Here is a 23,736-nt window from a genome sequence, read left to right on the forward strand (position 1 = left end):
TAATTTCAGGCAATTATTATTCTACGGTTTTTATTACGCAGTGGAAGGTCAATGTAGTGACGACAAGTCTATTTTATAAGCTGGACGAAAGTATTGGTGAAATAGAAATTTTAGAAAAGTGTTTTGCAATATAAATGGTGCTTAATAAAAAAATATTGTTCTTTCTAAAATTCAATAACAATGTAATTTTTAAGAGTCGAAAAATGGTCGTCTGGTATCGACTAATTGTTTACTTATTAAATTTTTAAATCTAAAGGCGACTAATAACGTCAGTAAAAAGATAAACGCTTTTGTTAAAAATTTATTTTTAGAAACTAAAGGTAGGAACATAATAAAATAAAATTATTTGACTATTTAAAACATGAGAAGTTAATTCTAGAGAAATAACTTTCATGCTGTAAATATTGTTCAAAACGCCAACAAAAATTAAATAAACTATGTGGCCTTCAAATATTATCCATTTTTTAATGCAAGTTGACAATGTTAATATTTAGTGATGGAAGCAAGAACTAGCGTTACTTTTAACTGCCTCTATCGAGTAAAAAAACCAAATAAAAACGTAAAAATCATTCGTATGAAAAGTTTCATTGAAAAATCACGCGTACAATAAACAATAGAGAAATGCTATTCGATTCAAATTTCAAGAAAATATGAAAAATTCATCATTACGGTATGCTTGATTCCTCGTCTATTTTCTTAAAACACCAAAGGTGTTTTTCCTCTTTCTGATGAAACTCGAGCGTAAAAAATTGACATAAAAAATTTGAGAAGTGGCAAAATAATTTCGAAAATAGAAGACAGAATTCTCTTTAATATTGTGTTTTTCCGGTGATTCTCTATCCAATTATACTTTTCTAGCATCAAAAGATATTTCACTTTGAATGAATTATTATACGCACATATGATTTCTTCTTTTAAAACACTAGAAATCTTTTTACTTGTTGACATGAGAACAAAATTGGAACGTGGAAGTACCAAAGCCACACTGGTTAAAAATACAATGAGGAATTAGAAATTCTTTCCTATTCGGCAAAATGTTCAATATTTTATGCCTTGGTACAAGACCAAAACAAAAATCGAAACACAACCAATTCGAATGATTAAAAATGGTTCGCTATTCGTTCGTATTAGAAGAAACGAAATAAAAAGTCAATGTTCTATTTCCATGCACCTTCTTACGTCACCTTTCGTACACACGTGAACACTTCTTATATTTTATGTTCGGGTCGGCCGACCTATCTATTTGTTCATCGATCACGCTCTCTTTTCTCTTTTTTTTCCAACTTCGAGTCATCTTTCTCTCTTCCTTCATTGCGATGCTACGCGTAATGGAAGTATCACCGCCAGCATGACGCTGGGGTGAAAAGTCCTTTGTTCTAGCGTATCAGAAAGCAGAAAAAAACGCGTTACGATGATTTGTCAAGCCATACAATTTCACTGAAATATGCCACGGCGCGTGAAAGGAAAAAATTTGGAGCGGTATGTTATCGTTGAATTAGACAAATACACCTGCATGCAACGTGGAAAGGTTTTAAAATTATGCTTTGTTTAGGTACTTTTAGTTTGTCATAAATTTAAAACTCCAAATTTACATTTTTTTACATAATTTTTTAAACTTTGTATTTCGCGTGTAGTAATAAAAATCGACAGAGCAGGTGGAATTTTAGAATGATCTCTTCTACCTTTCGCGTTAAAACAAAACTTCTGAAACCGATGAAATTTCCATTTTATAATTTCCTGAATTTGTATTTTCTATATTTGGGCAACCGTCAGCTTTCTTGGACGAAGGAAAATTTTTCTTGGATTTTTCTGAGAAATATAAATATTATAATTGATACTTTGTTAAATATACAGTAGCTCACATTAGTATTCGGAACTGTGATACGCGTGACATTATTGGCGGATATACTTGTCTATAGTAGCTAACTAGTTTACTATGTTGAAAAATAAGCTACAAGTACCGTATAGCAACAAATATTTTATTTTATCGAGACGCATATTTTTTCTAAATTTTCGAATATTGATCTCAGTTGTTGTAATTAAACACAATCTTAACACTATAAAAGAATAATATTTCTTTACCAATAGATTTTTTATTTACTTCAAAAAGCCATTATTTCTTTTGAAATCTTAACATGCTGCGAACCTTTAAACAGGAGTGTAAATAATTGTTTAACTCTTTGAACTATTCACCTTTCTCCTCTAACATTTTCCTTTCGTTACAATTATGAAGAAGTTATAGTTTATTCAAATTGCGCATATCGTTCTCTGTATGTGTAACGTCTCTACATAACGATACCAAGCTTTTTCAATTATTCGAAATGGAGGAAATGTACAATGAAACGTTCCACATAATGAAATTTAGAAGATATTATTATTTCAAAATTATATTTCACAGAATATTTATTATTTAACACTTTGAACTGTTCACCTTTTCCCTCTTACATTTCCACTTCAATTATGCTCCAATTCGAGATACAAACCACAGTACAGTAAAACTTTCTACATAATGGAACTTAAAAGATACTTCACAGAATACCTGTTATACTGAATACTTTTTATAAATTATTATAGTCTTAACAATTCGTAAAAGCCATACATATTTACTGGCTCACGTTTCCAGTATAATGTTTCGATCTGGAATAACCGATTTCAGGTCTGATTAGGCGATCGATTCGTGCCTCCTATAGAAATTTACTCGGCCACAGCCAAATTACCGAAAGTAATTTACATGGCCTAGATAATACTCGCTGTTATCCGCTCGACGTGAATGGAAACAGTCACGCAAGTGTTAAATTGGAGGATGAACAGGGCGGGCAAGAGTTCACGTTCTTGAAGTGGCATTGTGAGGGGGTTGCATTGTTGCGATTCGATGTCATCCAACATCATATCACTAGTCGGTGTTCTTTTATTTCAATGTGTAACGATAGAAAATAGGGTTCCTGATTAAATAAAAGATTAAATAAAATTTGTAGCACAGAACACGATGCTGTTTCTAATCTCGATATTCTAATTATCAATCCTCTCAGAATCGAAATGTTTTCTACTTTGTAAGAAAAATTAGTTTCGTTTTTAATTATGAATAATAGGAACACATCTTTTCAGATGGTTTTGTTGTAATTAAAATTCTAAGATCAGTTTTACCGAAGACATATATCTATTGGTTAACTAATACCTTACGAAACAATCTTTTTTATAGGCTGAAAACAATTTAGTCCTAAAAAGGTTAATAATTAATAATTATCGGATTTTAAAAATAGCAAGATTGGCATGAATTTTATGTCAAAGTTTTTTTTTAAATCGCGTTTATTTAACATAGTTAAGAGAGCTTGAATTATTGTTAAACAATATTTGGAAAGACATTATGAAAGTGCTTAAAAAAAATAGAAACTCTTGGTATAGCTACAAAGATAGCTTGGATATTTACGAAAATTTAATAAACTAACAAGATTTTTATTACAAGAATGTGTTAACGATTGATCGGATAAAATCAAATGCTCGAGGAAGCAAAATTGCAAGAAAGTATCCATAAAACTATAGACTGTACATCGATAGAGGCAAAATTAGATTTTACATGAACGTTCTTTAATCGTAGGTATCACGTTTTAGTTTAACGAACATTTTGCAATTTTATTACATGCGGCTGCTCGACTATGATAAACCGCAGCCGCTGCCTACGCGTTTTTCTTAATATAGAAAACTTAAAGAATAGATTATGCACATGATTTTACGTTGATAGACAACGCCGACATTAAAGTACACTGTCATACGCTATATTTGGTATCATATTTGTCTCGTATCGTATTATATCACATTGTATATTATTCGCCATTGCCTACGGTTATCCTAATAATCTGAAAAATTTGTAATTCTATAGAGAATAATGAAGTACAAACAAAAGCCATTATCTAATCTATTAGCAATTTAATTATGAGGGAAAATTAGGAAAGTATCGTATTTATTTACACGAATTATTTGGTCCCTTTCAGAATCTACCGACTTAAATATCCAAAATATTGATTTTCACGTTTCTAGCAGTGACATGTTGTACCAAAATTTCAAATTAATGCTTATACACGATGTTATACACTGTATAACGTTGTATGTACTATCGTATACCGTGTAACTGTTACATTGATTTTCCAATCATTAAGGAGATGCACCTATTTAATCGTGTTAATGACATCATTAACCGTGGGTGTAAGTAGGTACTAACCACAGTGTACCGAATCATGAGTCGAGCTAAATTTTGGAGGATAACTGTAACAGCGGATGACATGGCAAGAATTTACTGCCCACCTACTCAAGAGTCGATGACGAAAACGCTGACGTCATAATCACGGTGATATAGCAACATGTGGCCCCCGCACAGATCTGATTTACGACCTCTACTAAACAAAATTTTAATGGCATAAAAAGGAATTAAATGTTATCTGTGTGGCGTGATAAAGTTCATTTAAAATAGAAATTAACATAAAAATGACGGGAACCGACTGATGTAGAATTTTTAATTAAGATTAGAATATAATAACGCAAGAATTCTAACGTGTAAAAATGTATCGTTGGATCGTGATATATATAAGTCGATCGATCAATTTCATGTTTAAAGACGTTGAATGTTTGTAGATCTTTCTCAATGAAGAATTCGAAGGATTTCAGAATCATTGATAAATATTAATTCACGTGTTTTCTAACAAAGACAGAGGATAAAAGATTGAAAATTAGTATGGACATCAGTACTAAAATTGATAATCTGTAACAGGGATTTGAAGTTTCGCAAAGAAAACAGAAACTAAAAGTCTAATCAACGCTAACTCTGAAACAAAAATTTAGAAACTGAAAATTGAATTTAATATTTTTCGACGCTAATGAAAATGGTAAAGATTTTCATATATAAATAGCAAAAGAGATATAAAAACAGAAAATCTTGTCTAATACAATCTTTCTAGAAGATTCAATTAATGTTTCGTAATAAAAAATTACAAAAGGATATAAAAACATTGTCTTAAATATATAAAATGGACTGTCGAAAATATTCAAGTTACTTGCACAAAAAGCATAATAAATCAGGTGAAGTTCTTGTTAATCGACGCGATGTTGTAGTCGAACCTCCGTCCCTCCGCAAATAAAAATATACAAATTCTACTTTGTATCCTTCTAAAAATTGCCAAAGGACCCCGCAAGAGCTACGAAACCCGTAAAAACGTCTTATCCGATTCGCCTTCAACTTTCTTCGCTCCCGACATCCTTAATCCCATCTTGACCTTCAGCCGTTCTCGTTCTCATATCGAGTTCCCTTTAAAGTTGCTCGCTCGAGAAGAGACACCTGCGAGTGAGGAGATTCGGTAACGAAGCTCGGCCCACCGAATACCTATGTATATCGATTGACGATTGGTATCGTGAGCGTAGAACGAGAATGAGTATGTGAAGGTCGAATCAGGTCTTCCACGTCAGCGGAAGTCGAGTTTCTTTCCTCCAGTAATTTTTATTAAAGAAGAAGCTGTGACGATTGGAATGAATCATAGCATTGGATAGTAAAATTTTAACTTTGATTTGGTTCGACTACAACAATTCTAAATACGATCGATTTATTGATAAATATTTGCGTCTATAATGGATATAATGTCAATATTGTACAAATTAGAGATACATTTGTGGTAGAAATTTATATATAAAGGTCACCGATTTGACCAATATTATTTTCTAGATAATATTACTAATACATGTCTGTAGCAAATATGCATGTGCGAGATCGTATAAGATGTATATAATATGAAAAATATGTAGAACGTTCAAAATAAAATACTCGTTATGATATTTTGAGAAAGAACGCAGAAAGAAAAGAAACACTTTCAATATTTAATGATAACCATTGAAATTTATTTCGTCTTAGAGTTTTCGAATGTTGGAACAGAATTCAATTAGATATAAATACCTGGAGCATATTTAAAAGGACGTCTTTTGTTGTTAATTAAACTTTATCAATCGCATCGATCTGATTTCAACGAATTTTATTCTCGCGTACATTCAAACCGTATATTAAATTTCGGAAGAGTGGTAGACTATTAAGATTTAACTAATTAAATTTCCTGCTACCAAAATCTAGATTTCTGTTTCACAGAAAAATGATTAGGAATCCAAAGAAATATACAAGAATATTAAATCTATTTAATATTTGACCTATGTCTCTGATTTTCCATCATTCTTGTCTTTCGCGTTTTATTTTAAGTTAAGTCAAAATTATTAATCCAGCAACTTGGAAAGAAGTCTCGTCTTCTTCACGAGTGTTGTCCTCGATGATTTGTAACGATAATCAATGCATCGTACTTGTTAATTAAACGCGGTCCATAATTTATCTCTGACCTCCCAGCGAAACGGAGGTAATCAAGTTGATCAACCATGAAAGGTGAATCGTGTTTACGCGTCTGGAGGCCACGATGCTACCATGTGTTTATCTAGCACGCAAATACATACGTGCGATCGATCCAGAGGTGACCAAGCCGAGATTCGTTAATAGGACCAACGTTAAACTGAATTATCGAGTCGCAAATGAAATTTATCGACAAACTGTTGGGCGCGATTTGTAACATTGTAATTATTCTATACACAGGTGAAATCTGTAAATGAATTAACATGTGCACTATGTAGTGTGTATCACAAGGCGTTCAAAAAAAGAAAAAAGGAGGCTCGTTTCTGCTGGAGCTCTGGAATCTACAGGAACAAAGTTAGACACGAATGTCTTGCTGCCTCTATTCTCTTCCTTTTTATCATTCCTCTCCTTAGGCGCATGAATTTCAAGAGCATTTTCCTAAATAAATAATTGGGTGACGTACGTATTTTTAATAACAGAACGATATAGAAATCGAAATATTCTAAGTATATACAGGGTGGTTGGTAACTGGTGGTACAAGCGCAAAGGGGGTGATTCTACGCGAAAAAAGAAGTCGAAAATATAGAATAAAATTTTTTTTTTAATTTTTTCATCGAGACAAAGATCTACAGTGAGATCCGTTATAACGAGACGCGATAAAGTGCACGCGTACCGAGCGAAAATTCAAAGTCGATTTTCTCGAAAACAAAGCCTCAAACGAACAATTTTTATTCTATATTTTCGACTTCTTTTTTCGCGTAGAATCACCCCCTTTCCGCTTGTACCACCAGTTACCAACTACCCTGTATATCTATGCATTGTTTTGTATCAGATGTTAAATTATTTTGCGAAAAATATTCTTCGCTGTTGATCACAAAAATAAAGGTCCCTCCAAGCCGATTTTTGCTTTTCCCGCATCTTCTATTACGTTCGCCGCACAACGATATTGTGCAAAGAGAAAATATTGACACAGTAGTCGCACTTCTATATTACTGCGTAATATATTATCTCCGCATTTCTCAACGGGAAATCTCAACAAAGGAAGCTTTTCCTAGTATTAAATTACGTAAACAAAAGGAAACAAAGGAAAGATAAAGGTTGAGGACAGAAAATATGTGCAATTTTTTTCAGTACTCTGTACCGCGGATCTAAAGTCACGAGCTTGCAAATCCAATTCCTAATAACTCAGACTCTAAAACTCAAGCCGTAAACTTCCAACGAAGCTCGAGCTTTTAGACCCTAATCACCAACCGTTGGCTCCAAATTTAAGATTCCAGATCTCAAACCTGTCCAAGTCTAAGACCTTAAATTCTCAACTCTGCGACCTGTAATATTATGAAAACTTGGCCACTTGATCGAATAACTTTCAAACATTTTGTAATAATAATTTTTATCTCGGAACTTTGAAAAATCTTACGCATACTGTAGTGTATTCTGAACAGTGTTTAATCGCATTGGAGAGTTTTTGATCGGTTTGTGATTGGCTAGAAACATTCACTGGAAAACGAGATACTTATACATCGATACAATCGGATACTTGACTAAACTAACATACAGTAGCTGAAGAGATATTGTATGCATCCACCGTACTTATTATAGCGTTTACGTGCCAATGAATTAGATGATCTGCTAGTATTCTTACACGACAAGAAAAATTCAATATGAAAACGAGATATAGAAGCTGATAAAAAAGCTACTTCATTAGAAGACAATGGGACGTGCATATATTTTCTATAGTCACTGCATACAATAAACCAGTTGTTTATCTATTTCGATCGCTCGAACATATTCTCTATGATGGAACATGTTTTTACGAATATTCAATGGACCAAGCAGGATGTACGATACAATTTCGTAGGGAAACAGGAAAGGAGAAAAAGGAGAAACAATCGGACCAAACGGAGGTGGCGATAACAGCGAGAGCAATGAAAAAAAGCGTGAAGTATCACAAAAAGGGGCGAATAAAAGATGAGAATAAAAATAGAGCGACAAAGAGAGGTAGATGGAAAGAAATACGCAGGGACGGAAAGATAGATAGACGTAGAAGGGGTGAAGGGTAACAAACGAATGGCAAAGTTGGCCTTGATCGAAACTCGGCCGCATCCAAGCGGAAGCTTCATCCCCTATCAAGCGACCCCTGGTCTCTGTAAATCCGTGTACTTTTCTGCTTCCCATTCGCAGAATCTCTATCGTGTTCGCCACCCCAGTTCCAGCTTTTCGACTGTGAAAAAAAGCCTGTTTACTTCATTCTGTTCCTGCTTTTTTGAAAGAGTTTTTGCTTTCGTCTGCGATAACGACAACGATTGTCTCGCGAGGCTGTGTTGGCTTCGAAAAAAAAAAAAGAAAAAAGGAAGAAAAGAAAAGAAAAAAGAGAAAAAGGGGGTCGACTGTGGACGCTTTTCTCTTGGTTTGATTAAATTCGAGCCGTCAGATCGATAGATCGCATATTTTCTTCTGTGCCAGTGCGTCTTTGCTTCGAAGATTGAATAGACCTTCGCGAGAGTTTAATGATTTCCTCTCGCGATTCCAGCGGAGCGTATCTGCTCTCCACTGGTCTATTATCCTGCACAACTCTCGAATGGCCACTATCTGGCGTGCATTTCCAACATTCGATGAGCCGGAAATTGCAAGATCGTGACGAAAGTCCATAAATTGTAATCGCTTACGGCACATTCTTATCATATTTATCACTGAAACTGCTAAATCAGTCAAAATGGCAGTTTTTGTGTTTAGAATTATTACATTAAAAACGTACAGCTTTCGCTCAGACTAGCTTATTTTCGTCATATTGCTTTAACATCGACTGACTATATGCAATATGTTTCGGTATTAAAGGTAGACAGCGTTGATCCCAGTGTTGAAACTAATTTATGTTAAAAATACGGATCGATCTCGATAAGAATCTGATGTTAGTTTGTATTTTTATATCAACATTTTCAGAAAAAAATTTTGTAAAAATATGTGCTGAATTTATTTATTATCTAGAGGTTATTCTACCAGGCATAAAAAATATAATGTGTTATTTAAAAAAAATACGAAGGTGATCTTGAAGTTTCCTACACCCACGAAAAAATTATCCCTCGATACAATAGAATTTTTATAAATAAAGTCTTTTCATATCCCTGAAAATAACACAACTAATTAAAGAGATCAAAATCGATGATCCACAATACTATAGTATTTAATGACCATAGGAAAAACATGATAAGTCTATTTTCTTTTTCTTCGATTCTCTACTTTTGTATCATTTGTTGACTAAAAAGAAGTATTCTAATATAAAACAGTTGAAGAAGGGTATGACCTAATAAATTCGAAGAAATAAAAAAATTGTGGTGAATCCACAAGGTTTTGTAAGAGACGAATACATCAGTTTACATGTTAAGTTAATTTAACTAATCCCCTACGATATGATTTAATTAAAATTAGCTCAACATTATATACTTTGCGTTATTACCAGTTATTACCATTACCATACACTGTACAAAGATAACTTGCAACATCATCTCCCAGATATTATTGAAAATATGCCATTCGTGGAAGAAAATATAATAAATAAAAATAGCCACAACACACAGCCAGAAACGTACAGAATTGGTTGGGAACTCAAAAATGTTTAGTTTTGCACTGACCTGTACAAAGCCCAGACCTCAACTCCATAGAGAATCTATGAGGATTATGAAAAAGACGAATGCGTGATTCGCATGATTCATTGCCATCGTCAATTATGGAATTGCATAATAGAATTCTGGAACAATGGGAACAAATACCTTCGGATTATTATCAAATTCTTGTAGAGAGTATTGCAAGACGTATTAATGCTATTTTATAAGCAAAAGAGTTGTGAACAAAATACTAATACTGTAAATATTGAACTTTTGATAACGTGGTGTAAAAATGGGTTAATCGATTCTTTTTACTACAGATAAATAAAGAAGACTTATACTGTAAAAGAATTTTTTACATTTTCTTTAACCATGACAATCGTATGTGTTACATTTATTTTCCATATTCCTTATTGTTTATGACGATAGATAATAATTTACAGAAAAGCTGTTACTATTGGCTCGGTTTTGCTCCTTACTGCATATCAAGACGATAAGTTATAATTGAACTTGTGGTAACTTTTCGATGTGGAAACTTTCGTTGCCAAAAGAAAAATCGAACATCGATTTTTTGGTAGCTATTAAAAGATTTCGAGGGCGTATCAAATCGAGTAATGTTCCTTTTGCATCGTCTTCGAAGAAAACATACTGTTATAAACCTTTGACATATTTCGAGGATAGATATAGATGTGTATCATCGAAAAATCTGGAGTAGTTGGCTCGGCACCAAATTACTGATGACACCTTACTCACACGAGCACCGATTTCTGTCTAATCAGCGACTCTCGATCATCCGGCTAAATGGTCCGAGCTATCTGCTACGAGAGCGATCTCGAGAACTTTAAATTACACTGTCAACTTAAAAACTTGATAATTCGTCGATAGCACACATTATCCATTATTCAAGTTATTGAGGAAATTTCTAAATCTGCAAAGATGAATGTATTTAAAAGAGTGTAAAAATAATTTCGAGTGTGTTTAGTCGTCAATTTCAATTATGATAAAGTGTAAAATATAAAACACCACTTGAGTATAGAAATAAAAGTTCGAAAATATATCAGAAATTCCTTTTCTGCCTCTCTAGAGATTTTAAAACGAATAAAATATTCTAAATATAGATGTCCATCCTAAATTTATTTAATCTGATTTCCTACATTTATGTATCACAACATATCGATTCTGTGCTAAATTAATTATCCATCATTTGTATATAAAATAGAGCATAATAATCACGTTCTATTTTCTTATCTTTTTATGTTCATATTCTTCTACGTTTAAAATATTTTTAATTCATACGCATGTGGTAAGAAACTGAGAGAATTTTTCACATCTTGGACCTGAGTAGCAAAAGTTATATGCGAGCACTTCTGAATAGCAAAATATTCATATCGTACACAGAATATTCACGTCCGCATAATATCATGTAAAACATAATCGAACAAAAGGGGAAAAATAGACACAAACTAAATAATTGCTAGAAAATCATATTCCAACAAGTATAATTTACCTCTGTTTTAACCGCATACACGTGGCGGAATCAAACTTTGATCTCGAAATTACTTTTTATAAAAATGTTGCTCTTTTCCTGTTTTTAAGACTTGGGAAAAATTCAAACGCAAAAATAATTGCAACCTCGCGATCGTTAACCAAAACTTCCGTTTCTTCCTTTTCCCTGCACTTTCCGACCGTGTTTCCTTCCCCACAAAGTTAACGGAGCCACGGAACGTAATGCTCGAACGACGCGTGTTTTTAACGTTGCAATTAACAAGAAAGTGGTGAAAAACGTATTCAAGCCAGAGGTAAAAAATAACATATTTTTCCTTTCGTTTTTACGAGAAAATTATTGAGACAAACGTAATTATTATTTTAGTCGAAAGCAGAAAATTAAACGAATCAAAAATATTAATTTTTGAGTGATCTGGTTACACGGATAATTATTACGAATGATTAATATTTCTTTGTTTGTACTGATGATCATATTATGTGATATCTCTTTTTGGTCACCAACAACCATTATCAGTGGTAAAAAATTTTTAGTAGTTGTCAATGTTTCCTAGTTTGTCAGTAAGTCAGTAATCATTATCACGGGCGAAAACTTTTTCTTATTATCTTCCATCATTGTCAATTTTTATTAACACTACTAGTAATTAATATAGTCATTATAATTGCACTTCGACCGTAGGAATCCAATTTTAATGTGTTTCCTCTAGGTATTGTTTATTATCAGTAATGTTAACAGAAATTGACGACGGTTGAAAGTAGTACAAAAAAAAATTGTTTACAATCAAAATGTAAAAAGATGGTATAAAAAGAAATTTATACCATCAATCAGTCCAAAAAGTATTGGTATACATATTTTATATTTCATTTTTGTAGTATCAAAGTGTTCTACTTATAATACGAGATTTAATATTCCTAAGACCTAATTAATTAGGATGCAAATGCTGTAATAAATACAATAAATAAACAGAATGTTCGAATACAGGTATTTGAAAATTTAAGGGATGATTCTTGATGTCGAAATAAGACGAAAATCAAGAATTAAAAAATTGCATTTTCGGCTTTGTATTTTAGTTATTGACAATTAAAGATCGGTCGAAAGATCCCTGTATGCGGGCAAACCTCCTTACATGAACGAAATTAGGTCAGCCTAAGCAACGGGGTGCACAGGGATCCTCAAATCTAACGATACGTGGGCAGCAACTTACCTCGTACAAGTCGTAGAGAAGAAGGTTATGGCATTTGAAGACGTAAACCATTCTGCACGACGTTCTGTAAGAAAAATCCACATTAAACATTATACCTGTCTAGTCATTAAAATCCATAACAGCATACCGGAAACCGTTTGATGGAATTTCCAAGTAAACAGGATTAATATTTCCTCCAATCTTTTGCCTCCATAAATAATTAATAAATAATAGCACATAAAGAATGTTATACAAATTTCATACGCGCATCGCGATAGTCCCCCTTTCAGGTATCCACAGAAAAGTCACATACGCATTAAGTATTCTTAAGACGCTACTAAACGTGAAAACGAACGCTATCTTGGATGAACCATGCATATTTTCCACACACATTACTGATCGCTACGTATCACAATATTTACGTATGTACATATACATGAAACAAATAATGAAAAAATTATTTGTAATGGTTATTTCTGATCAGAATCACTTAAAATCAAAAGATATGAATTGCTATACTATACCTTTCTTAATTTTGGTTGTAACAATTATGGTCCCTGGTTGGTACGAAACGCAGTTTGCGTATATGTATAAAGGCGTGACCGGAGAAGCAGCATTATTCGCATGTCTGGCCAAGTGGCACCATTTGGCATCAATAATTTCACCCTTTTTCCTGTGAACTAATGGTTTCCTGTTCGCCTTAGACCCTCGTTTCGTCCCGAAAGCTCAATTTCCCTTTTATATTCGCCCCGAACCCGTTGAAAATTGTCGAAAGACTCCGCTGACTTCAAACTTTTCCAACCCAGGTTTGCTCCTCGTTTACTCATTGTCACGAAATCGGCCAAGGAATTATACTCGGCGCCGTCCGTGATAATGCATGCTAGATTTAGCATGAAATCGATATTCTCTTTGAGAAACTTCACCGTTAAATATGTAGGATCTTCTACCACATTTTTATTCCATACTTCGTGCTTTTAAATAGCTCGAAGTTTTGTAAGTATCCTTAATGCATTTTTTTTTATTTATTAATGAATATTGCTAAACTTTTTCGTAATAAAAAAGCAGTTAAAACTAAGTGTAACAATATTATATACATTCATACGTTTATACATATTTTGGAATAAAATATCGTAGGTTGGATTTACTCGAAGATTAATAGTTAACATAATCAACGTTATCAATCAATTAAATTTAGAGTAATCTAAATTAATGAGTAGATTATTATGTTTTTGTGCTTGCTTCGGAAAGAAGCTATATCCATTCTCATTCCTTTTGATATCTAAATATATAATGAGAATGTTCATTATACCCGATTACAAAAGGCAAATGAAGACGACGAAGAAAATTTTCCATTCAATTTCCAAATTTTTCCACTATACTTTATCACATGATGTTCTCAAATATAAAAAGAACGTCCTCCTTTATTTCTCTGTAAGAAATCTCGCTGACGGTATGCGTAATTTAGTTCATTAAAAATTCTATTATCTTTTTAAGAAAAAGGTAGATGGAATTCAGCATCGGAAGAAAAGAACGAAATATTCTTAACAAGTTTTCTCTGACGAATTCATGGATTAGATTGTCTCGTATCTTTTATTCGATATAAAGAGGAATTTTAAATGAGGAAACTTTATCGACAAAACATGAAACTGCTGTATATGTGTATATACATATATATGTACGATATGTACTAGATGGAGCTGAACCGAAGTTAAGTAAAACATTCCAATGTTTTGGTATTAATATATAAACGCAATTTAAATTTTATTGCGTAAAATATCAGACTTTCAAGTTCACCACTCACTTTTTAATCGACTCTTGTGTTCTTTTACAATATTCAAGATGGAGTTTCGTAATTTATAGATAACAATAACAAAGGAGTATTGAGACAATACTAAAAAACGAATATTAAGTATAGAGTTTATAGGTAAATTAAATTATAATAAAAAATAAGAAATGAAATGTTACACTAGGTAATTAAAAAGTATAAGACAAAAATATGCGTGACCATTTCTATACGAAAGAAATATTTACATATACATATGTAAGTATTTCCTGCTTTTACGCATATGTATGTATGTATATTAGTACGACCACGATCGATTATTAATATTAATGTATGTATAAACTCTATTAAATATATTTTATTGATATTTTATTGATAATATTGATTATTATAAAAATCAATATTAATACTCACTAAAAATTAATATCAAAAGCATTAAAACGATCTTGTCGCATGATCTAGGTCACATTTGGTCGAGTTATCGATAAATCGAGAAATATCGCTGTGCCCGATTAATCGAGAATCTCGATAATCGCAGCTGATCGTGGCCGTGTAGAACAGTAGACAGCAGTCAAGAAGGAATCGTAAAATAATTTTTTTTTCCTCCCTCTCGGTGTTGTAATATTGATTTGAAAAATTCGTGTAGCAACGAGATCGACGAGTCACACGATCAACGGACATTGTAACGGTTGTGCACTCACGTTCGCAGTGTTCACTTAACCTCGATCAAACATTCGTTTCAAGTTACAGACAAATATACCTCCAGCTCAAAACCATACTACGTTCTCTTTCTCTCTCTTTTTCTCTCCCTCTCCCTTTCTAATACTTTTCTATCTATGTACTTCGTCTTTCTTTCTCTATTCTATTCTAAAGTGTGTACAGCAAATACGTAATACGTTGTAAAAACGTATTAACTTGGTAACTCGAACATTGTGGTTGAAAACCGTCGATAAGAAAGTGTCTAACTAAATTTAGTGTTAGTGTATAAGTGGTTCGACGATACCCCGAAACAAACGGAAGAAACGGTCGTGGTGAGATTTCCTATTACGACCGACAGAGAGGGAGACAAAATTTTGAAGATTCACGGTCTATGAGCAACAGGGGCCAAGAAGACCCTGGGGAAGATCACGCTTCCAGGTGTATATTGATATTCTATACCACTTATCTAGAACTTTCTTCGTCATTGTTTACCCCTATCTTTTATCACTGGTTCTTCGAGTACGACACACTATTTGCATATATCGCGAAATATAATATCGTACGAATCTACGAGGCTAGACTATTTTTAACGTGCTTTGTTTTGGTGCAACGACTCCATTCGCTTCCCAACATTGAGAAGTTGATCCTTTTTCTGAACTGTCATTCTTTAATTGGCAACACCGCGAATCATTGGTAACATGTCACAAGCATGTGTTCTTAGTTAAATGAATTACAAGCATCGGAAAACATTTCTAATTTAATTAAATTCGCTTCTTTTATTTATGTCGTTACTATGCTCGATTTGGTGTCCGGGCTTTTATAGCAAAATTTTTATTTTTATGTTTAATACGGAAGAGAACTTTTACGCAATTCTATTGCCAAATACTAGAAATTCAAAATTCTTTAAATGTATATATAAATGTAATATAACCTGCTAGAAAATCATATGCATATACTTTGTAGGTTATGATTATGTTTAAACTCTTGTAATTCACTGCAAAGTACGAAAACACACAAATACTAATAAGTCTTGATTGAATTATCCTTTATGTATCAAAATGTTAAGATATTTTAACATTATAAAAGATATTGAATTGTTTAACTTACGTTTATTACATAATACTAATTTTTCTTTTGATTTTGTTTTAGAATATCTGTTACAGTACAAATATTGTAATCCCTACCTTCTGTTATTACATTATTAGGGGAGAAGCAAAGAGCCCTTGCAGCGACATGAAGCGTGCAGTTGCCAAGAAGTTGATCGAGCGATATTTTTATCAATTAACTGATGGATGTGGCAATCCTGATTGTGATAATCAAAACTGTGCATCAAGTGGAAAAGTGCATAACTTAAAACCTATGTTAACATTTATTTTTGTTGGAAGTATTTTGTTGCTAATATAATTTATATTTTGAACAGGTAACAAATCTGACTCCAAATCAAGCTGCTGCGCAAGCTATTCAATTATTTTCCCAAGAAGCAAGACTTTGCGATGGAACGCAACCTAGTAAAGTAGCTCGGACAACTTTAGAACCTGGACCAGCATCTTTAGCTAAGAGTTTGCCAGTTAAAAGCGTGAATCCGACATGTTCAGATGAAGGTACTGCATCAAATTCCAACATAAGCCCTGCTCCTTCAGCTACTGACATTCTTACATCCCCAGTAAAGAAGGACATTTCTGTTGATACAAATGACTTAATATCTCCATCTCAAGCTTTAACAGATAAAAGTACTCAAATTCCTTTCAAAAGCAAATCACTAAATAACATGGAGGTTTGTGAGCAATCAATTTTAAAAGAAAAATCACCTGTTTTACTTCCTATCCTATCAATGGATAGAGATAGTCATTCACATCAATTTTTCAAAACAGATTACAATTGTAATTCCATTCCAAATAAATCAATATCAGATGAAGAAATTTTTCAGAGAATACTAGATAGGTATAAAATTCATATTCCAAATTATAATAACAATTCAATTATTAAACCAAAAAAATATAAAAGAACAAAAGCATCATCGACATATAGAACGAATAAGAAACGTAAACGTAATTATTCTCCAAAAAAACTTTCCTGCAAGAAAAAGTTTCATAAAAAATGTTATTCTCAATTTATTACAAAATTATTAATACTTAATTTGTATCTCAGATGCATTGAAAGAGAAAGGTACACAAAACGTGTTTTTGAAAGTCAATATAATTTTTAATATGACTATTTTACAAAAGTTTTAACAAAAACTGTTTATCAAATTCATGTGCAGTTGCTATGTATATGTTAATAAATATTGTATTTGATTCTTACTTCTTGTTATTTATTTCTAACTTAAAATACTATACATAGTTAAATATATATTATAATGCATTTTTACAATTACATATAGTAGTAAATTATTTATAAATGTTTTGATAAAAATATTCAATTATTTTGTCAACAGGAAAGCAAGATCCATATCTTACAGAAGCAAAACTATTGGATATAATAGAAAGATGTAAATCAGAGGGATCTTATTCATTATTAATTCGTACATTGGGAGAGATATTTTCATGTGCAAAAGCATTAAGTCTTAGTTTCCAAAAAACTGTAAAAAATGACTCTCCTCTGGCTGCACTTCTTAATAGAGCTTCAGATAGTCTATTAAGGCCACCTGGTGATATGGATAAAGAAGCAATTCGATCTATTCAAGGAGAAGACAAAGAAGAAGACAGCAGTGAACCATCATCTACAGTTCCTAACAATGATGATACTAGCATTGATTTACCAGCTGTGCGAAGAGCTTTTGCTGCTCTTTGGTCCTTACCAGGTAAAAAAGTGTTTTGTAAAATAAACATCTTAAATAAAGCTTATCAATACATTGTTTCTTAAATTTTTTCTGGTATTTAGGAGAAGTGTTCAAATCTGCTTTAGTTAATGCACTAGTCACTTTGGCAGATAATATTGAACTAGATTTGAGAGTATTTCGTATTATGCCATGGGATAATATGGATAGCTTGTTAAACGTATTTTTAATTGTATTTGAAATTCCTATGCTTGGAAACAGTGAATATTTGGAACTTGCTCTTCATATGCTTTGTAAAGCACTGAGCTGTTTCCCTATTGTGGCACAAGCTAAACTAGCACGTGTGTGGGCTAAACATTGTAAATCTCGACTCCCAAGTATTTTACAAGCTCTGCAAGAATTAATAACTGTTAAGGTATAACTATTTAGTACAAATGAAATCATTAAAAGCTTTGATAGCGAAATATTTTTTATCTATAAGAGTTTTCATTTCTACAGGTTATAGGTGGATCTTTTACGCGAGATTATTGCGTTCAAGATGCGGACACTATTACTGCTCCCACGAAAGTTATGAAAATTTTATACTATGCAAATATGTTAGCTGGTGAATTAGATGAACCTGATTTAAATATAGATGAGGATGGTGAATCTACGAGTAACGACAAATCTGGGAGATCTCTGTCGCAAATTCCTCAGGTGAAATTATGAAAATTATTATGAAGTATCGAATTATTTTATGAATGTCGTACAAAAATATTATTAATATTTTAATAATAATGATAATTTCTTACAGGACCCATTAGCTAAGGAATTAGGAATTACTGCACTAGATGCACGAAAACCATTTATACCTTTCACTGACTTTTACAATGAACCACTTAGTGATGCGATAGAAATGGACAAAGATTTTGCATACTATAAGAGCGAAGAACCCATGAAATTTAGTTTTATGAATTATGCTTTTATCCTCACTCCCGCTACAAAGACACTGGGCTTGTATTATGATAACCGTATTAGAATGTACAGTGAACGCCGAATGAGTTTTCTACAGACTGTTGTTGGACAGCCTACTAATCCCTATTTAAGACTAAAGGTTTGTATATGTTTCATTTCTTCTTCTAACACGTATTAATAATTGTTTACAATAGGTGAGGAGAGATCGTTTAATAGATGATGCGTTAGTCGAATTGGAAATGGTCGCAGTGGAAAATCCATCTGATCTTAAGAAGCAATTAGTCGTTGAATTTGAAGGCGAACAAGGAGTTGATGAGGGTGGAGTCTCTAAAGAATTCTTTCAATTGATTGTAGAAGAAATTTTTAATCCTGATTATGGAATGTTCACGACTCAAGTAATTTAGCGATTTCCATTAATTAAAATCTCAGAAAAATTTTTTAATTGGGAAAATTACTTATATATATATATATCTCAAATTATTATAGGAAGATACACAAATGACATGGTTTAATCCAACATCGTTTGAAAGTGACGCACATTTCACGCTAATAGGCGTCGTTCTCGGCCTAGCAATATACAATAATGTAATACTAGATGTACGTTTCTCTATGGTAGTTTATCGAAAATTGCTTGGTAGGAAAGGATGCTTTGCCGATTTAGAAGACTGGAGTCCTACGTTATATCGAACATTGAAGGAATTGATAGATTATACTGGAAATGATATGCCAGAAACATTTATGCAAACTTTTAGAGTGGCTTACAAGTAAGCTGTAAATAGATTAATAATTATTGAATAATCCATATCTAATAAACAATAACCAATATAATGTATGCTATTTCATAGAGATGTTTTCGGTTCAATATCTTTCCATGACCTGAAACAGAATGGTGACGAGATATTTGTGACGCAAGAAAACAAAAAGGAATTCGTAGATCTTTATGCGGACTTCTTACTTAATAAATCTGTCGAAAGACAATTCAAAGCATTCAGACGTGGATTCCAAATGGTCACGGATGAAAGTCCACTTGCATTACTTTTTAGACCCGAGGAAATTGAACAAGTATATTTAATTTATTTAGGATTTAGATATTTTTATCGTATCAATAATTATTTGTAATTAATGTCTCATTTACAGCTTGTTTGCGGCAGCAAAATTTTTGACTTTGCGGAATTGGAAGCCGCTACGGAATACGAAGGTGGTTACACTGTTGATAGCAAAGCAGTACGTAACTTCTGGCGTGTTGCACATTCGTTACCACCAGAAAGTCAACGAAGACTTCTACAGTTTACCACTGGAAGTGACAGAGTTCCAGTTGGTGGTTTATCAAGATTAAAAATGGTAATTGCAAGACATGGTCCAGATTCTGACAGGTGAAATTTTTAAATAAAGTTACATTCCTATTTTGCAGCATTACACAATAACTTGTAATTGTACAACTAATGTAACGCTTTATATTTTAGATTGCCGATAGCCCACACGTGTTATAACGTATTGTTGTTGCCAGATTACAGTACAATAGAGAAATTGCAAGATCGACTGTTGAAAGCAATTAATTACTCAAAAGGTTTCGGCATGTTATAAATGGGCATAAAAAAAGCTTCGATCCCCTCCCCCTGTCTTTCAGAGTATATCGAACTTATAATTCGGAGTTCGAGATTCTCTCTTTTCGTCCCGCTATATGGAAGTATTTATTCGGATTTTATGCAAACACGTGGAAATGCTAAAAACCTCTGCTTTCGTAAGGTGAAAGAAAATAAAAAAGAAATACTAAAATCATCTCCTGATACCGAGAATACCTCGCAATCGATCGTTGTCCTCCAATGTGTTTCCTCCTTATGCAAGCGGAAACTGGAATTGCTGTACAAAAAGTAATACAAAATCTTTGCGATAACGTGCTTTGAAACTTTCTTACGTCTCCGTGTTATTTAACTCGTTAATGACGTACTTGATTGACCAGTCTTGCCGAATTGTTTTGATAATTTGTATTTCCCTGCATTGATTCAATGGAAAAGAATTTCCATTTCATTTCCGAGTCAGCTTTTAAAAAACTACTACAATTTATCTCGTTAATTTTAATTTTATTCGTGAGATGCAGCATGATACAGTGCATACAGCTTAAAAATAATAGTGAGATGCGCAACTGTGATGTATGTGAAAATGAACCGAGAATGATCGGTCAAAATTTGTAGAAATATACGTATCGTAGATTTAGTAGATCCTATAGTCGATATTCGATGCCGCAAGAAAAAGCCGAGGAACACCCCCTTTGACGTTTATCGTCACATTGTACACAAGACATTTTATATATTGTAAAAGAGTAATGAAGAAGATAAAGAAAAACGCAGAATCATGAACGCTAAATCCTTTTTTCTTTCGAGTTTGTATGTAACTTTCCGCTTTCCATTTCCTTTTACATCACGATTTATCATTGTACGTAAAGTATCTAATTTATATATATACATATACGAGTTATATATATATATATATAAATTCTATACAAATTATACACAACACACGGGAAATGAATTTGTATAAACGTTTGTAATCAGCGGCTCTCTCAAAAAATGCACGTGACAATATACAAAATAAAGTTCTATCGAATAATTCGTGCGCCATTTATTTTCGCATCAATTTAGGAACATAAGAAATCTATACGTACAAAAGCGAAAATAGTCGAATTTAAATGAATCTCGCATTGTAATAATACGTTGTCAAGTGACGTTAGATGCGGCGGACAATTTCACGCAATTTCATTTTGAATGGGAACATCTCCCCTTGAGGATAAATTAAAATGAAAATTAACTGATATTTTCGCCGCCGTTACGACCGACGAAGGACAAATTGTAACTGACATTGAATCGTACACCGTATGCAAACGGAAATCACGATTATGTGTACCGAAAGTGATCAAGCCGTGAACAATCGTGCATCCTGCTTTTTGAATATGAACGATTCACAGAATCAGAACAGTTTCGATTTTGTACCAAAGTCTGATTATAATGAGAAGTGGTATCTGGAAAATAAATGTCTTTTTCATAATCAACAAGTAAACGAGAAATAGAATAGTTCGAATACGATAAACGTTCTTTCACTTATATTTACAAATTTTTGTCTAGTCCTTACAATTCTTTCTTTTTCTCCTTTTATATTCTTCAGTTTGTATCAATTACCTAAAGGGGGAAAAAAATTTGTAAATTATACGTTGATTAATACATATCGTACGTTTCACTAGTACCTCGAAGGGGACAAATATGGAACGAAGAAATTATGCACGGAGTGTCCAACGCCGTGTGATCTTTGTTCGCATTTCAAAGAAAAATTCAAGTCGAAAACAGATGGAAATAATTTAAATGAGAGATCAGGCGATTGGAAATGTGACGAAGAGCTTGGAAAGAAATCTTTGAAATGTATCGTACAGGATCCTCCGATTACCGAATGGAAATGGAAAAATCCTTACAGTGTTTCTGATTTTGATCGATCGAAACGTTGGTCTCGACGTAGTTTTACTTCAGGTAAATTTATTGTAACGCCTAGGCACGAATTAAAATTAAAAACACATTTAAGAAAGGAAATTATATTTAATTGGACGAATATCTCGATGTATTAGATATTAAATCTGTTTTCCTTTCGAAGGGGATGACGTTATAACGAATTTGTTACGCGATCTGCATAACAAAGATTCCCTAAAAGATCATACGAAGAACAATTTCTTGTATAATTTCCGCGAATACTTGGTCAGATATCAGGAATCTTGTGGCGTACCACGAACAGAATATTCTTTTTGGGCTCTTATTAATACGATGGGTCAAGCAACAGGTCGATCTTTTCTTGCATTGTTGTATGTCATACTGAACATTATACCTGTTGTCGAGGTATTGTTTAATGATAACCGATTTTTCATATTAAATTACTTGATATAGTTTGAGAAATTTCACTGTTCAAAATAATTAAAGCATCCTTCTATTTTGTTCGGCAAAGTATTTGATATTTTAACATTTCTATTTATTGTAGATATTGTAAAAATAATTAACGTACTAGATATGTTCAGTATTTTATTTGTATGCGATATCTTAATTGTTTTGGGCAGTACGTAGTCTTATTAATCTCGATGGTTTTCCAAATAATGTATTTGTTGTAAAAGCAAAATTTTTCATATTTTTAATCTGATAATTATATCAATTATACAGGGATTTCTTCTAAGCGCTGCAAAATTGAATATCTCTTAATTTTAAAACTTATAAAAACGAAATTTTTTTAAATAAAAAAATATAGCATTAGAAAATTGTTAACGCTATATATATATATATTGTTTAAAATTTTAATGTATAAATATTTATATAAAGATCTAGTACTTAACATCTACATGTCATATAAATGGTACTTTTTAGGTATTCCTATACTTATTGCGATTCGTTCTGGACAAAGTGATTAGCATAAGCAACAGCAAAGATTTCCGGCAGACGGTGACTCGATGTTTAATATTCACGACAGAATTATTTAGTGTTTATGTATGTCTAATATTTATATTCGGTTTTATCGTCTTACCGATTGTACACATGGTAATTGATATAGTAGCAAAGATCATGCTCTACAATTAATAGTAATAACAGTCATTTAGTCCTAATTGAATGATACTAGAAACAATATGGTTATTACGTGAATTTGTCATATAATTATTGAGAATCGTTTAAAAACTTACAATTAAAAAATTCCTGAAAATACACGTATCCAGCTTACCTTGTCAATATAAAGATTCGTATTATTTTATAATTAAATCGACGCTTTTATTTTCTAGGCTAGAAAATTTTAATTTATTGTTGGGAAATCTTCCAAAATTGTTTAAATTCTCCCCCGTGTCTTTC

The 23,736-nt window shown here is 32.6% G+C and overlaps 2 protein-coding genes and 1 long non-coding RNA gene across 6 annotated transcripts; 2 read left to right on the forward strand and 1 right to left on the reverse strand.

Moving 5' to 3' along the window:
- Positions 1–12,515: 12,515 nt before the first annotated feature.
- LOC117214814 lies at positions 12,516–14,943 on the reverse strand. 2 transcript variants are annotated; one of them, XR_004488944.1, is made up of 3 exons: positions 14,857–14,943; positions 13,184–13,539; positions 12,516–12,744 (listed from the first exon to the last, which is right to left on the reverse strand). It is a non-coding gene; the product is annotated as an uncharacterized LOC117214814 (long non-coding RNA). The 2 variants fall into 2 exon arrangements; XR_004488943.1 differs by lacking the exon at positions 14,857–14,943 and having other exon boundaries at positions 13,184–13,670.
- A 53-nt stretch (positions 14,944–14,996) lies between these two features.
- Positions 14,997–21,235, forward strand: LOC117214808 (ubiquitin-protein ligase E3A). Of its 3 annotated transcripts, none has more exons than XM_033461157.1 (12): positions 14,997–15,579; positions 16,291–16,482; positions 16,562–16,742; positions 17,576–17,941; positions 18,022–18,332; positions 18,416–18,613; positions 18,711–19,010; positions 19,066–19,266; positions 19,358–19,635; positions 19,717–19,933; positions 20,009–20,244; positions 20,335–20,455. In XM_033461157.1, exons 2-12 carry the CDS (start codon positions 16,375–16,377, stop codon positions 20,453–20,455), a joined length of 2,517 nt encoding a protein of 838 aa, XP_033317048.1. In that variant the 5' UTR covers positions 14,997–15,579; positions 16,291–16,374. The 3 variants fall into 3 exon arrangements, with proteins under 3 accessions (XP_033317048.1, XP_033317047.1, XP_033317049.1); XM_033461156.1 differs by having other exon boundaries at positions 15,533–15,579; positions 16,347–16,482; positions 20,335–21,235; XM_033461158.1 differs by lacking the exon at positions 14,997–15,579 and adding an exon at positions 15,704–15,834 and having other exon boundaries at positions 16,347–16,482.
- Positions 21,236–21,713: 478 nt separating this feature from the next.
- On the forward strand, positions 21,714–23,593 carry LOC117214813. Its single transcript, XM_033461164.1, has 4 exons — positions 21,714–21,920; positions 22,107–22,386; positions 22,508–22,746; positions 23,263–23,593. Exons 1-4 carry the CDS (start codon positions 21,744–21,746, stop codon positions 23,470–23,472), a joined length of 906 nt encoding a protein of 301 aa, XP_033317055.1. The 5' UTR covers positions 21,714–21,743; the 3' UTR covers positions 23,473–23,593.
- The last annotated feature ends 143 nt before the right edge of the window (positions 23,594–23,736 follow it).

This window comes from Bombus bifarius, unplaced genomic scaffold (genome assembly GCF_011952205.1).
Source record: "Bombus bifarius isolate JDL3187 unplaced genomic scaffold, Bbif_JDL3187 scf7180000009243, whole genome shotgun sequence".
Lineage (NCBI taxonomy): Eukaryota > Metazoa > Arthropoda > Insecta > Hymenoptera > Apidae > Bombus > Bombus bifarius.